This window comes from Strigops habroptila, unplaced genomic scaffold, assembly GCF_004027225.2.
Source record: "Strigops habroptila isolate Jane unplaced genomic scaffold, bStrHab1.2.pri NW_022045601.1_ctg1, whole genome shotgun sequence".
In the NCBI taxonomy this organism is placed as follows: domain Eukaryota; kingdom Metazoa; phylum Chordata; class Aves; order Psittaciformes; family Psittacidae; genus Strigops; species Strigops habroptila.
Window position 1 is genome coordinate 73,353 of NW_022651082.1, and position 16,687 is coordinate 90,039.

At 64.1% G+C, this 16,687-nt stretch overlaps 1 protein-coding gene across 1 annotated transcript; it reads left to right on the forward strand.

The window, feature by feature from the left end:
- Positions 1-1,828: 1,828 nt before the first annotated feature.
- Positions 1,829-16,458, forward strand: LOC115603008 (adhesion G protein-coupled receptor L1-like; the record flags this gene model as incomplete). The annotated part of the gene is made up of 6 exons (XM_030474517.1): positions 1,829-1,885; positions 2,123-2,235; positions 5,333-5,546; positions 7,183-7,292; positions 10,531-10,548; positions 15,658-16,458. Coding segments are annotated over exons 2-6 (1,207 nt in total), but the record flags the coding sequence as incomplete, so codon positions are not given.
- Between the last annotated feature and the right edge of the window lie 229 nt (positions 16,459-16,687).

Sequence of the window (16,687 nt, forward strand, 5' to 3'; positions counted from 1 at the left end):
CCCCCGCAATTAACATCCAATCATCAGCCTAAAGCCCCCAGCTCATTAACATATGCTAATTAGCGCTCGTGCTTGTTACAGGGCTCCTGATGCAGGGGCTGCTCTTAATTACTCATTAGCGGGGGTGGGCTAATGAGCCTCAGCCCCACCCAGGGCGGATCCAGGCTTGGTTTTACCCTCTGGTCCAGTCCGGTCCCCGCTGGATCCACTCCGGGTTTTCCCAGACCAGGTTTTGCCCCCCCCCCGCCCCCCCTCCGACCCGCCCATCCCCGTCTGTTCCCGCAGGATCCAGGCCGGGTTTTACCCCTCGGTCGGTTCCGGACCAGATCCAGACCGGGTTTTGCTCCATACTCGGCCCGATCCGTACCCGGTAGGATCCAGTCCGGGTTTCCCCCCCAACCCGGTCTAGTCCGTTCCCGGCCGGATCCACTTCGGGTTTTCCCTCCCCAGCCTGGTTTTGCCCCCCCCGCCCTACCCCCGGTCCGTTCCGGGGTGAATCCAGTCCGGGTTTTACCCCTCAGTCGGTTCCGTACCGGATCCAGTCCGGGCTTTGCCCCCCGCTCTGCTCCCACCCGGATCCACCCCGGGTTTCCACCCGCTCCATTCCCACCTGGATCCAGTCCGTGTTTTCCCTCCCCACACCAGGTTTTACACCCACCCCCTTCCCCCCTCCCCCCCGGTCCGTTCCGCTTCGGATCCACTCCGGATTCACCCCCCCCCATTGCCCCCCCCCCCCCCCCCTTTTCCCACCACCCCCGCGGTGATTGACAGCTCGGAGGGGGTGGGGGCGGGGCCCGGCGGGACGGGGGGGGGGGAGGGGAAGGGGGGGGGAGGGTCTCGCGCCGCCCCGCCCCGCCCGCGCCGCATGGAGCTGCCCCCCCGGGCGCGAGCGACCCCGCAGGTACCGGGGGGGGATCGTACAAGGGGGGGGGGGGGGTCGTCGTGCACGGGGGGGGGGGGTCGTCGTGCAAAGGGGGGGCCCTTGTGCAAAATGGGGGGGGGGAGCGTGTGAATCGGTTGAGGTGATGTGCAAAGAGGGGGGGTTGAAAAGGGGGGGCGCGCCTGTGGAACGTGGGGAGGGGTGAAAGCTGGGGGGGCTCCGAGCAAACGGGGAGGGGGGGCGTCGTGCATTACCGAGGGGGGGGCCCGCAATGGGGGGGCCCTGTGTGAAATGGGGGGGGTCGTGTAAAAAGGGGCGCTGTGGAATAGGAGGGGATGTGGAATTAGGGGCGGTTTGGAAGCGGGGGGAGCCTGTGGGATTATGGGGGGGGGCTGTGGCATTGGGGGGCGATGGAATTGGGGGTGGTTTGGAGCCGGGGGGGGATGTGGAATTAGGGGGGGTGGAATTGGGGGGGTGGATATAGGGAACGTTGTGCAATGGGGGGTGGAATTGGGGGGGTCCCCGTGGAATTGGGGGGGGCCCTGAGCAGTAACTGGGGGGAGCCGAGGAATAGGGCTGGGGCCGGTGCAAAGGAGGGGGCTGAAAACGGGGGGGGGGGGCGTCTGTGCAGTGGGAGGGGGTGCAAATTGGGGGGGGGTACGTCTTGGAGGGGGCCCCGCCATGCCCTAATTCCCCCCCCCATTTTGAGGGACCCCAATTGCTCCCATCCCATTCCCCCCCCCCGTGCCTCAGTTTCCCCCTTGGGGGGGGGGCGCGATGGGGGGGGGGGGGATGTCGGCGCGCAGGGCATGCTGGGAAGGCGGTGCGGGGCCCGGTGTCCATATCCCCCCCCCCCCGGGATGGGAATAGGGATGGGAAGGGGGGGGGTGAGTTTCCCACAATGCACCGCGGCTCCGTCTCCCTGGCAACGCGCCGGATGGGAGCTGCCCGGCTGGGGCTGAGTTTCCCACAATGCACCGCGGCTCCATCCATCCCCTGCACGGGGTGAGGGTGGAGGGGGGGGCGGGGGGAAACCGGCGCCGGGGGGGCCTATTTGGGGGGTCTTGTACCGGGGGGGGGCGTCTCGGTACTGGGGGGGGGTCCCGGTACCTGGGGGGGGGGGGCGGTTTGGGCTGGAACCGCCTTTCCCCCCCCCCAGGAGCTGGGGTTTAAGGGGGCTTCAGAGGGTCCCGGTGTGGTTCTGTCCCCCCCCGTTAATCACAGGGACCCCCCCCCCCATAGGTCGGTGCCCGCTGAGGCCGTGGGGGGGCTCCAGCGCCCGGCGCTCGCCATGGCCCCCCCCGCCCTGCGCAGCCTCCTCGTCACCGCCGTGCTCGTCACCTCGGCCACGCAAGGTGAGCGCTCGTGCAACGCGCGTGCGACCCTCGTGCGACCCTCGTGCAACGCGCGTGCGAGGCCTTTCTGGCAGCCGAAGGGGCTCGTGGGCTGGTGCGAGGGGCGCACGTGGGTGCGAGGGGGGAGCAGGGGGGTGCGAGGCCCGGGTGAGGGGCTGGGAGGAGGCACGAGGCTCGTGCGGGGCTGGTGCAAGGGGCTCGTGAAAAGGGGCTGGTGCAAAGGGGCTCTGGTGCTCGTGTGAGGGGGGTGAAGGGACTGGGGGTCCCTGTGCCTGCTCCCAGGGCTCTCACCCCACGTTATCCCATTCCAGAGCTCTCACCCCACGTTATCCCATTCCAGGGCTCTCACCCCGCGTTATCCCATTCCAGAGCTCTCATCCCCACGTTATCCCATTCCAGGGCTCTCATCCCACGTTATCCCGTTCCAGGGCTCTCACCCCGCGTTATCCCATTGAAGGGGTCTCACCCCACGTTGTCCCGTTCCAGGGCTCTCACCCCGCGTTATCCCATTCCAGGGCTCTCACCCCACGTTGTCCCATTCCAGAGCTCTCACCCCACGTTATCCCATTCCAGGGCTCTCACCCCACGTTATCCCATTCCAGAGCTCTCATCCCCACGTTATCCCATTCCAGGGCTCTCATCCCACGTTATCCCGTTCCAGGGCTCTCATCCCACGTTATCCCATTCCAGAGCTCTCACCCCACGTTATCCCATTCCAGGGCTCTCACCCCACGTTATCCCATTCCAGAGCTCTCATCCCCACGTTATCCCATTCCAGGGCTCTCATCCCACGTTATCCCATTCCAGGGCTCTCACCCCACGTTATCCCATTCCAGAGCTCTCATCCCACGTTATCCCGTTCCAGGGCTCTCACCCCACATTATCCCATTCCAGGGCTCTCACCCCACGTTATCCCATTGAAGGGCTCTCACCCCGCGTTATCCCGTTCCAGAGCTCTCACCCCACGTTATCCCATTCCAGAGCTCTCACACCCACGTTATCCCATTCCAGGGCTCTCACCCCGCGTTATCCCATTGAAGGGCTCTTATCCCATGTTATGCCATTGAAGGGCTCTCACCCCACGTTATCCCGTTCCAGGGCTCTCACTCCCACGTTATCCCATTCCAGAGCTCTCACCCCACGTTATCCCATTCCAGGGTTCTCATCCCCATTCCAGGGCTTGTGTGTGCTCAGCTCTCCCCCCCATTATCCTTTTATCCCATCTCAGGACCAGTATTCCCATGTTATCCCATTGCAGGACCCATGTTCCCATGTTATCCCATGATCCCATTGCAGGACCAGCATTCCCATGTTATCCCATGATCCCATTGCAGGACCAGCATTCCCATGTTCTTCTATTGCAGGAGCAACATTTCTGTTGCAGGAGCAGCATTCCCATGTTCTCCTGTTGCGGGAGCTGTATTCCCATGTTGTCCCATTGTGAGAGCTGCATTCCCATGTTGTCCCATTGCAGGAGCAGCATTCCAGTTGTGGGAGCAGCATTCCCATCTTCTCCCATTGCAGGAGCAGCGTTCCCGTTCAGGAGCAGCATTCCCATGTTGTCCCATTGCAGGAGCCGCATTCCCGTGTTGTCCTGTTCAGGAGCTGCATTCCCACATTGTCCCATTGCAGGAGCAGCATTCCCATGTTCTCCCATTCAGGAGCCGCATTCCCATGTTCTCCTGTAGCAGGAGCAGCATTCCCATGTTCTCCCATTCAGGAGCTGCATTCCTGTTGCGGGAGCAGCATTTCCACATTGTCCCGTTCAAGAGCTGCACTCCCATTGCAGAGCAGTGTTCCCATTGCAGGAGCCTCATTCCCATTGCAGGAGCCACATTCCCATTGCAGAGCAGTGTTCCCATTGCAGGAGCCTCATTCCCATTGCAGGACCCACATTCCCATTGCAGAGCAGTGTTCCCATTGCAGGAGCCTCATTCCCATTGCAGGACCCACATTCCCATTGCAGAGCAGTGTTCCCATTGCAGGAGCCGCATTCCCATCGCAGGAGCAGCATTCCCACATTGTCCCATTGCAGGAGCCTCATTCCCATTGCAGGAGCCACATTCCCGTTGCAGGAGCCGCATTCCCATCGCAGGAGCAGCATTCCCACGTTGTCCCATTGCAGGAGCCGCATTCCCATCGCAGGAGCCGCATTCCCATGTTGTCCCATTGCAGGAGCCGCGCTCCCATTGCAGGAGCAGCATTCCCACATTGTCCCATTGCAGGAGCCTCATTCCCATGGCAGGAGCAGTGTTCCCACCGCAGGAGCCGCACTCCCATGGCAGGAGCCTCATTCCCATCGCAGGAGCCACATTCCCATTGCAGGAGCCACACTCCCATGGCAGGAGCCGTGTTCCCATTGCAGGAGCAGTGTTCCCGCCGCAGGAGCCGCACTCCCATGGCAGGAGCCTCATTCCCATCGCAGGAGCCACATTCCCATTGCAGGAGCCGCACTCCCATGGCAGGAGCAGTGTTCCCACCACAGGAGCTGCACTCCCATGGCAGGAGCCTCATTCCCATTGCAGGAGCCACACTCCCATGGCAGGAGCCACACTCCCATGGCAGGAGCAGTGTTCCCACCACAGGAGCCGCACTCCCATGGCAGGAGCCTCATTCCCATGGCAGGAGCAGTGTTCCCACCGCAGGAGCCGCACTCCCATGGCAGGAGCCTCATTCCCATCGCAGGAGCCACATTCCCATTGCAGGAGCCTCATTCCCATTGCAGGAGCAGTGTTCCCACCGCAGGAGCCGCACTCCCATGGCAGGAGCCACATTCCCATTGCAGGAGCCTCATTCCCATTACAGGAGCAGTGTTCCCACCGCAGGAGCCGCACTCCCATGGCAGGAGCCACATTCCCATCGCAGGAGCCACATTCCCATTGCAGGAGCCTCATTCCCATTGCAGGAGCTGCATTCCCACATTGTCCCATTGCAGGAGCCTCATTCCCATCGCAGGAGCCACATTCCCATTGCAGGAGCCGCACTCCCATGGCAGGAGCCGCGTTCCCATGGCAGGAGCAGTGTTCCCACCGCAGGAGCTGCACTCCCATGGCAGGAGCAGCATTCCCGCTCAGGCGCTCCCGCTGTGCCGTTGCAGGGCTGGCGCGGGCCGGGCTGCCGTTCGGGCTGGCGCGCCGGGAGCTGGCGTGCGAGGGGTACCCGCTGGAGCTGCGCTGCCCCGGCAGCGACGTGGTGCTGGTGGACAGCGCCAACTACGGCCGCACCGACGACAAGATCTGCGACGCCGACCCCTTCCAGATGGAGAACGTGCAGTGCTACCTGCGCGAGGCCACGCACATCATGGCCCTCAGGTGCCGCCGGCGCGGGATGTGGGACATGGGATGTGGGATGTGGGATTTGGGATATGGGATATGGGACATGGGACGTGGGATATGGGATATGGGATTTGGGATATGGGATATGGGATATGGGGACATGGGACATGGGATATGGGACATGGGGACATGGGATATGGGACATGGGACATGGGATTTGGGACATGGGATATGGGACATGGGACATGGGATATAGGATTTGGGATATGGGATATGGGGACATGGGACATGGGATATGGGGACATGGGATATGGGATATGGGGACATGGGACATGGGATATGGGACATGGGGATATGGGATATGGGATATGGGACATGGGATATGGGATATGGGGACATGGGACATGGGACATGGGATATGGGGACATGGGATATGGGATATGGGGACATGGGACATGGGATATGGGGGCATGGGATATGGGATATGGGGACGTGGGATATGGGGACATGGGATATGGGATATGGGGACGTGGGATATGGGACATGGGATATGGGATATGGGGACATGGGATATGGGACATGGGACGTGGGATATGGGATGTGGGATATGGTGACATGGGATATGGGACATGGGACATGGGATATGGGATATGGGGACATGGGACATGGGATATGGGGACATGGGACATGGGATATGGGACATGGGACATGGGATATGGGACATAGGGACATGGGACATGGGACATAGGGACATGGGACATGGGATATGGGATGTGGGGATATGGGACATCGGACATGGGATATGGGATATAGGATTTGGGATATGGGATATGGGATATGGGGATATGGGATATGGGATATGGGACATGGGACATGGGATACGGGACATGGAACATGGAGTATGAGGATATGGAACATGGGATATGGGGACACGGGACATGGGACATGGGGACATGAGGTATGGGACATGGGATATGGGATATAGGATTTGGGATATGGAACATGAGACATGGGATATGGGACATGGGACATGGGATATGGGATATGGGGGCATGGGGCACAGGACATGGGACCTGGGACATGGAACATGGGATATGGGGATATGGGACATGGGATATGGGGACATGGGACATGGTGATATGGGACATGGGGACATGGGATGTGGGACATGGGGACACAGGACATGGGACATGGAGATATGGAATATGGGACATGGGGATATGGGACATGGGACATGGGATATGGGATATGGGACTCAGGACATGGGACACAGGACATGGGACACGGGGCACGGGGACGTGTAAGAGGTTGGGTACACGAGGACACTGACCTGTGAGGGGACAGGGACATGCAGGAGGACTTGGGACATAGGGACAAGGAGAGGGATGGAGACACCCACGTGGGCGCACGGGGACATGGGGATGGGGACACACAGGACGTGGGGCCATGGGGGGGCTCTGGGGACACGGGGGGGGGGGGATGTGGGCATGAGAAAGACACGAGGACAGTGCAGGGACATCCCCATGTCCACGCATCCCGGCTGCGCAGGGTGGCCCCATGGCCCATGGCCCATGGCCCATGTCCCGTGTCTCATGTCCCGTGTCCCATGTCCCATGTCCCATGTCCCGTGTCCGATGTCTCACGTCCCGTGTCCCGTCCCGTGTCCCTGCAGGTGCAACAACCGGACCCAATGTGTGGTTGTCGCCGGCTCCGACGCGTTTCCCGATCCCTGTCCCGGGACCTACAAGTACCTGGAGGTGCAGTACGACTGCGTGCCCTATAGTGAGTGCTGCCCCACGGCGTCCTGCCCCACAGCACCCACAGCACCCACAGCACCCGCAGCACCCATAGCACCCACAGCAGCCACAGCACCCGCAGCACCCACAGCAGCCACAGCACCCATAGCACCTCAAGTACCTGGAGATGCAGTACAACTGTGTTCCCTATAGTGAGTGCTGCCCCATGGCGTCCTGCCCCATAGCACCCACAGCACCCACAGCGCTCACAGCACCCACAGCACCCATAGCACCCACAGAACCCACAGCACCCATAGCACCTCAAGTACCCGGAGGTGCAGTACAACTGCGTGCCCTATAGTGAGTGCTGCCTCACTGCATCCTGCCCCACAGCACCCACAGGACCCATAGCACCCACAGCACCCATAGCACCCATAGCACCCACAGCACCCATAGCACCCATAGCACCTCAAGTACCTGGAGGTGCAGTATGACTGCGTGCCCTATAGAGAGTGCTGCCCCACGGCGTCCTGCCCCACAGCACCCATAGCACCCATAGGACCCACAGCACCCATAGGACCCACAGCACCCACCCCTGGGCCCCCTCTCGCGGGTTGTGGGGTGTGATGGGGGGGGCACATTCATCCCTTGGGGGCAGCCACAGACCCCCCTGGGCGGGGGGTGCAGGGTCCTAGTGCCCCCCCCGGGGTGCCGCAGCCCCCCGTGTGCAGCCCCCCCGTGTCCCCTCAGTTTGGGGGGTCCCCCCAGGCCCCCCCTTGTCTCTCCCCAGGCGCCGTCGCGGGACCCCCCTGACCCCCCCTTTGCTTTGCAGGAGTCGCCGGAGGGGGGAGGATGGAGCCCCCGGCACACGCTAAGCACATGCTGGGCACGCTCCCACATGCTAAGCACACGCTAAGCACAGCCCAACATGCCAGACACACGCCTGGTGTGAGGCGGGGTGCGCCAAGCGAGCCTCAAAGCACACACTAAGCACACCCTGTACATGCTAAGGACATGCCTGGCGTGCATTATGTGCACTAAGCGCATACTAAACACACCATACATGCTAAATACACACCTTGGCCAAGCTGGCGTGAGCTTCTTCAACTCTCCACATGCTAAACACATACCTGGTACAAGGTATGCACAGCTGTGCACATGCTAAGAACATGCTAAGCACACTCCTGGTGCAAGCCAGCACATGCTAAGCACACAGCACACGCTACACAAATGCCTGGGGAGCGCTTCAACGGGCATTAGGACATGTTAAGTACATGCTAAGTGCATACACATGCCTTGGACATGCTGAGCACATGTCTGCACACGCTAAGCACACGTCTGCAGTGCATTGGTACATGCCAAACACGTGCCTGGTGTGCCACGACACGCTAAGGATGGGCCTCAGCACCCGCAGGTGGCGCGCGGTGAGCACGGAACCGCCCCGAGGGGCCTCGGAGCTCCCCGGCCCCGGCCCCGGCCCCGCGCAGGGACCCCTCCTCAGAGCGGGTGCCCCGAGCCCCGAGTCCAGCCTGGCCGTGAGCACTGCAGGGATGGGGCAGCCACAGCTGCTCCGGGCACCCTGTGCCAGCGCCTCGGCACCCTCACAGGGAAGAGCTTCTGCCTCAGAGCTCATCTCAGTCTCCCCTCTGGCAGGTTAAAGCCATTCCCCTTGGCCTGTCCCTACAGGCCCTTGTCCAAAGCCGCTCTCCAGCTTTCCTGGAGCCCCTTTAGGCACTGGAGCTGCTCTAAGGTCTCTCCTTCAGGAGCCTTCTCTTCTCCAGGTGCCCCCCCCGGCTCTCTCAGCCTGGCTCCAGCCCCTGCTCGGCCCCCTCCTGCTCCAGCAGCTCCATGTCCCCTTATTGAGGACCCCAGCGGGGGCTGCGGGGGGGTCTCACAGGGGGGTCCCACAGGGGGGTCCCGCGGGGTGGTCTCACAGGGGGGTCTCACAGGGGGGTCCCACAGGGGGGGTCTCACGGGGGGGTCTCACGGGGGGTTCCGGGCTCCAGCTCTCGCTGCAGCCGGGTCCTGGGGGGCTGCTCCTCACCCAGCGCCCCCAGCCCCGCTCCCGAGGCCGCCCTGAGCCGCTGCTCGGCCCGGCCCGGGGCCTGCCTGCGCTGCCCGGCCTCGCTAAGCACATGCCAGCACATGCAAAGCACGCGTTTGTACATGCTAAGGACATGCTAAGCACATGCCAAGCACACACCAAGCACATGCTAAGGATATGAAAAGCACACATCAGGTACATGCCAAGCACATTCTAAGAACACACCAGGCATACACCAAGCACACACCAAGCACATGCTAAGGACATGCCAAGCACACACCAAGCACACTCCAAGCACATGCTAAGGACATGTCAAGCACACATCTGGCACACACCAAGCACATACCAGGCACACACCAAGCACATGCTAAGGACACGCCAAGCACATGCAAAACACACACCAGGCATACACCAAGCACACACCAAACACATGCTAAGGACACGCCAAGCACACACCAGGCACACACCAAGCACACACCAAGCACATGCTAAGGACATGCCAAGCACACACCAGGCACACGCCAAGCACACACCAAACACATGCTAAGGACATGCCAAGCACACACCAGGCACACGCCAAGCACATGCCCAGCTGTGCTGGGGGGGGTTGGGCACCACTTTCCTTTGCAGGTCTGCGCCGTGGGGCCGAGCCCCCCCCGCCGTGTTCTGCGCTTCTTCCTCCGGGGGGGGGGGGGGGGCGGGGTCCCCCCATGTCCCCACGTGTCCCCCCGTGTCTGTGTGTCCCCCCCGCCCCCCCCCGTCCGTCTGCCCATGGCTCCGCCCCATTGTGTGCCCCCCAAATCGCCTTCCCCGGCTGCCCATCCCCGCACCCCACACGTGTCCCCCCATCACCCCATGTCCCCCCATGTCCCCCCATGTCCCCCCATGTGTCCCCATGTCCCCATGTCCCCATGTCCCCCATCACCCCCATTTCCCCGTGTCCCCCCATGTCCCCCCATGTCCCCTGTGGGGCTCAGGGGCTCCCCATTGGCCCGGGGGGGCCCCCCCGAGGCGGGGTCGGGCTGAAGCCGTTTAATCTCTTTTCTCTTTGTCTCCTCTCTCCCCCCCCCCGTGACCCCCCCGTGACCCCCCCGTGACCCCCCCTTGACACCCCATTGACCCCACCCCCCCACCCCCCTGACTCCCCGTGACCCCTGTGACCCCCCGACCCCCCCACCCCCCCGTGCCCCCCCGTGCCCCCCCCCCCGCTCTCTCCCGCCTTTTCCTCCGGTGCTAAAAGTAGAAGTGGAACAAAAAGGTAACGAGACCCTTCGCTGGGAGCCCAAAACCCCCAAAAACCCCCCAAAAAACACCCCAAAACACCCCAAAACACCCCCAAAACCCCCAAAAACACCCCAAAACGCCCCCAAAACCCCCAAAAAACACCCCAAAACAACCCAAAACACCCCAAAAATGACCCCAGAACCGCCCAACCCTCCCTGGACTCCCCCAAACCCTTAAACCCCCCCCTCAGAACCCCCCCAAACCCCCCCCGCACCCCCCAACCCCTCCTGACCCCCCCCCGCCTCCCTGTGCCCCCCCCATGGTCCTACCTCCCCCAACCCCCACGACCCCCATCCCCCCCTTCCCCCCCCCCGAACCCCTCCTTGCCCCCCCCCATTAGTTCTAATTAGATCAGGGCCCCCCCCCCGAAGTGTCTCATTGGGGGTCCCCAGGACCCTCAGGGACCCCCCCAGGTACCCCCAGCCCCACCCCCCCGGGACCCCCATGAGGGACCCCCCCCATGGACACCCCAAGGTGCCCCCCCCGGGTACCCCCATGTTCCCCTCAGGGACCCCCCCAACCCCCCCTCAGGCTCCCTTGGGGGACCCCAAAGTGTCCCCAAGGACCCCCCAAGTGCCTCAACCCCCCCCCCATGGGACCCCCAAGTCCTCTGGAGGGACCCATGGGGGCCCCCCAGTACCCCCCCCCGCCCCCCCAATGCTGTAGTACAGGGGGTGGGTCACAGCCCCCCCCAGCCATAGAGACCCCCAGAAACACCCCAAAATCCATCCCCCCCCATTGAACCCCCCGGCCGAGCCCAGGGGCAGCTCTGGGGGGGCCCTGGGGCAGTTTTGGGGGGGCGGGGCTGTTTGAGGGGGGGCAGCTTGGAGCGCTTGGGGGTCAGCAATGGCACTTGGGGGGCACTTGGGGGGCAGTTGGGGGGCAGGAGGTCCGTTGAGGTCAGTTGGGGTCAATTTGGGTCAATTGGGATCAGTTGGGGTCAATTGGGGCCAGTTGGGCTCAGTTGTGGGGCTGAGGCTCAGTTGTGGGTCAGTTGGGCTCAGATGGGCGCAGCTGTGGGTCAGTTGGGGGTCAGTTGGGGGTCAGTTGGGGTCAATTGGGCTCACTTGTGGGTCAGTTGGGGTCAGCTGTGGGTCAGCTGTGGGTCAGTTGGAGTCACTTGTGGGTCAGTTGGGGTCAGCTGTGGGTCAGCTGTGGGTCAGTTGGAGTCACTTGTGGGTCAGTTGGGGTCAGCTGTGGGTCAATTGAGGTCACTTGTGGGTCAGTTGGGGTCAGCTGTGGGTCAGCTGTGGGTCAGTTGGGGTCACTTGTGGGTCAGTTGGGGTCAGCTGTGGGTCAGTTGGGGTCACTTGTGGGTCAGTTGGGGTCAGCTATGGGTCAGCTGTGGGTCAGCTGTGGGTCGCTTGGGGTCACTTGTGGGTCAGCTGTGGGTCAGTCGGGGTCACTTGTGGGTCAGTTGGGGTCAGCTGTGGGTCAGCTGTGGGTCAGTCGGGGTCACTTGTGGGTCAGTTGGGGTCAGCTGTGGGTCAGCTGTGGGTCAGCTGTGGGTCACTTGTGGGTCAGCTATGGGTCAGTTGGTGTCAGCTGTGGGTCAGCTGTGGGTCAGCTGTGGGTCACTTGTGGGTCAGCTATGGGTCAGTTGGTGTCAGCTGTGGGTCAGCTGTGGGTCAGTTGGGGTCACTTGTGGGTCAGTTGGGGTCAGCTGTGGGTCAGCTGTGGGGCCGGGGTCACCCGGGGTCCGTGGGGCTGGGCGCGGGGCCGGGGGTCACTGTAGTTCCCTCTCGGGCCGCTGCGGGGCGCTGCGGGGGGGGGGCGCTCAGCGGCGCTCCCTGCGGGTGGCGCGGGGGGCGCTGGGGGCGCTGCGGGGCCGCGGCTTCTTCCCACAGGTGCCGGAGCCGCGACCTTCGTCTCTCTCCTCCTCCTCCTCCCGCAGCTCCCGCCGCCCCCCCCCCGCGGGGCCCCCCCGAGCCTGTGAGTGCCCCCCCCCGGGACCCCCACCCCCCCGGGACCCCCCTGAACACCCCCCCGCGGCGGGACGGGGGCTGCCGCGAGCGGGGGCTCGCGCGCTCACGAGGGCTCGTGCACGCGTGTCCCGGTGCACGCGTGTCCCGGTGCACGCGCGGCTCCCCATGTGTTCCGGCCCTCGTGCACACGCGTGTGCCCTCGTGCACGCACGAGTCCTCGTGCGAGCCCGCTGCATTCGGAGCCCTGGTGAATGCACGTGGGGGTCCCCGTGTTCACGTGGGTCCTCGTGTGTTCCCCGTGTGTGCAGGGCCCTCGTGCACACGCGTGTCACATGGGCGGCCCCCGTGTACCCGCAGCCGCCGCTGCGCCGTGCACACGCGTGTGCGACGGGGCACACGTGGGCGAGCACACGGGGATGCGCAGAGGCCACATGTGTGCAGCAGCACACGCGTGTGTGCGCACACGCACCCGTGCAAGGACACGCATGTGGGAGGCGAAGCCCCACATGTGAGCGTGCACGCGCCAGCAGCACACGTGCACACGGGAGCACAGGGGTGCGTGGGCTCGTGCACACGCATAAGCACGTTGGCACCGCAGGAACACGCGTCCACAGGTGTGCACAATCACACGTGTACGTGCAAATGCGACTCATGCACAAGCGCCCAACCAGGCAAATACGCGCCCGCAACACGTGTGCACACACAGACGACACGTGTGCCCATGCATGGACACACGTGTGTGCAAACACACGGGCATGGCCCGAACCTACCCGCGCCCGGACGCGCGCAGCCACATGCACACGCGTGTGCACGCCCCGAGCTCCCGTGTGCCCACGTGCTCCCGTGTGCAGCCCCCCAACGCGCACACGCGTGTGCACCCGCAGCTCCCCCTCCCCTCCTCCCCGCACACGCGTGTGCGACGCTCGGGCTCTCCCGGCCCCTCGCACACGCGTGTGCAACGCACGCCCCGGGCGGGGGGGGCCGGGCCAGGCTGGAGCCCAAGGTGGGGGGGGGACACCCATGGGGGGGGCACTGGGGGGGCCACTGAGGTCAGTGGGGGCCCAGCCTGGCCCGGCCGCCGTGTCCCCCCCCCCACGCAGAGACGCCCCATTGGGGGGGGTTGGTTTTGGGGTGTCTCTGCCCTGGGGGGGTCCCCGTGTGTGTCCCCCCCCGTCCCCGTCCCCCCGTTCTCTCCCCGCAGCTCTAACCCCCCCGTTTCTCTCCCCCAGCCTCTCTGCAGCCGGCGCCGGACAGCGGGACCCCCCCTGCACCCCCAAACTGGGGGGGTCCCCCCAACCCCCCCCAGCCCCAGGGGGGGCTCCCCCATTCCCCCCCCCCCCCCGTGTCTCTGTTGCGTTCGACCAACCCTGGCTGTGGGCCTGGGGGGGGGTTGGGGCCCCCCCAGTTTAGGGTCCCCCCCCAGGGAGAGCTGCCCCCCCCCGCAGGGTGCTCCCAATAAAGGGGGGTTCACGGGGGGGCACAGATGGGGTGACCCCCCCCATCTCCCCTGTTCCCCCCCCCTTTGACTCCCCCGCTCTGTCCCCCCTCCCCGGACAAGGGACCCCCCCCCGTGTCTCCCTCCCCGCCCCCGGGGTCCCCAATGTCCCCCCCAAGGGTTGGGTCCCCCCGGCCGCTCATGAACCGCTTCTCTTTTCTCTCCTGCTTCTCGCTGTCCCCCCCCGGTGTCCCCCCCGTGTCCCCTCCATGTCCCTCCCCCTGTCCCCGTGTCCCCATGCCGGCCCGTGTCCATCCCTGACCCCCGTGTCCATCCCTGACCCCCGTGTCCATCCCTGTTCCCGTGTCCATCCCTGACCCCCGTGTCCATCCCTGTCCCCGTGTCCATCCCTGTCCCCCGTGTCCATCCCTGTCCCCTGTGTCCATCCCTGTCCCCGTGTCCATCCCTGTTCCCGTGTCCATCCCTGACCCCCGTGTCCATCCCTGTCCCCCGTGTCCATCCCTGACCCCGTGTCCATCCCTGTTCCCGTGTCCATCCCTGTCCCCGTGTCCATCCCTGACCCCCGTGTCCATCCCTGTCCCCTGTGTCCATCCCTGTCCCCGTGTCCATCCCTGTCCCCTCTGTCTCCCTGTTCCCCCACTCATCCCCATGTCCCGTCCCCCATATCTGTCCCTATGACCCCCACCCATCCCTGTGCCCACCCCCGTGTCCCACCCCCTCCCTATGCCCATCTCTGTGTCCCCCCGCCCATCCCCGTGTCCATCCCCGTGTCCCTCATCCCCATGTCCTTCCACCCATCTCTATGTCCATCACTCTGTCGCCCTTCTCCATCCCTATATCCGTCCCCATGTCCCACCTCCATTCCTATGTCCATCCCTGTGTCCATCCCTGTGTCCATCTCTGTGTCCTCCTGTCCATGCCTGTGTCCATCCCTGTGTCCATCCCCGTGTCCATCCCTATGCCCATCCCTATGTCCCTCATCCCTGTGTCCCCCTGCCTGTCCCTATACCCATCCCTGTATCCATCCCTGTGTCCATCCCCGTGTCCATCCCTATGCCCATCCCTGTGTCCCTCATACCTGTGTCCCCCTGCCCGTCCCTATATCCATCTCTGTGTCTCCCTGACTGTACCCTATATCCATCCCTGCGTCCATCCCCATGTCCATCCCCATGTCCATCTCTGTGTCCCCCTGTCCACTCCTATATCCATGCCCGTGTCCATCCCTGTGTCCATCCCTGTGTCCATCCCTATGCCCATCCCTGTGTCCCTCATCCCTGTGTCCCCCTGCCTGTCCCTATACCCATCCCTGCATCCATCCCTGTGTCCATCCCTATGCCCATCCCTGTGTCCCTCATACCCGTGTCTCCCTGTGTCTCCCTGACTGTACCCTATACCCATCCCTGCATCCATCCCTGCATCCATCCCTGTGTCCATCCCTGTGTCCATCCCTATGCCCACCCCTGTTTCCCTCATCCCCGTGTCTCTCTGTGTCTCCCTGACTGTACCCTGTATCCATCCCTGCGTCCATCCCCATGTCCATCCCTCTGTCCATCTCTGTGTCCCCCCGTCCACCCCTATATCCATGCCCGCGTCCATCCCCGCGTCCCCTCCTCCACCCCCATGTCCACCCCACGTCCCCCCCCTCCACCCCCCTTTACCCCCCCATTCCCCCGCTCTCTCCCCCTCTCCCCCCCCCCCGCAGTCTTCGTGTGCCCGGGCACGCTGCAGCGCATCGGCGCCGCCACCTCCAGCCACGAGTCGGCGCATCAGGCCGGGGCTTGGTGCCGGGACCCGCTGCAGGCGGGGGAGCGGCTCTACGTGCTGCCCTGGCTGCCGTACCGCACCGACACCCTCACCGAGTACGCCTCCTGGCCCGACTTCCAGAGCGGCCGCCACACCACGACCTACCGCCTGCCCCACCGCGTCGACGGCACCGGCTTCGTGGTCTACGACGGCGCCGTCTTCTACAACAAGGAGCGGACGCGCAACGTGGTCAAGTACGACCTGCGCACCCGCATCAAGAGCGGCGAGACCGTGGTGGGCGCCGCCAACTACCACGACACGTCGCCCTATCGCTGGGGGGGCAAAACCGACATCGACCTGGCGGTGGATGAGGACGGGTTGTGGGTGATCTACGCCACCGAGGCCAACGGCGGGCGGCTGGTGGTGAGCCAGCTCAACCCCTACACGCTGCGCTTCGAGGGCACGTGGGAGACGGGCTACGACAAGCGGGCGGCCTCCAACGCGTTCATGGCGTGCGGGGTGCTCTACGTGCTGCGCAGCGTCTACCTGGAGGACGACAGCGAGCGCGCCGGCAACGCCGTGGTGTACGCCTTCGACACGCGGCTGAGCCGCGGGCAGGCGCTGGCCATGCCCTTCCCCAACCCCTACCAGTACGTGGCCTCGGTGGGCTACAACCCGCGCGACAACCAGCTCTACGTGTGGAACAACCACTTCTTGCTGCGCTACGCGCTCGCCTTCGGGCCCCCCCAGCCCGGCACCGGTGAGCGGGGGGGGGAATGGGGGGCGCCTGGGGGGCGCGGCGCAACGGGGGGGTCCTGGGTTAGGTGGGGCATGGTTTGTTCTGGGGGTGCCAGTTCATTTGGGGGCCCTGGTTCACTTTGAGGGTCTATTTACTTGGTGGTTCCAGTTTACTTTGGGGGCCCCAGTTCACTTTGGGGGTCTATTTACTTGGGCGTCCCAGTTTACTTTGGAGGTCCCAGTTTACTTTG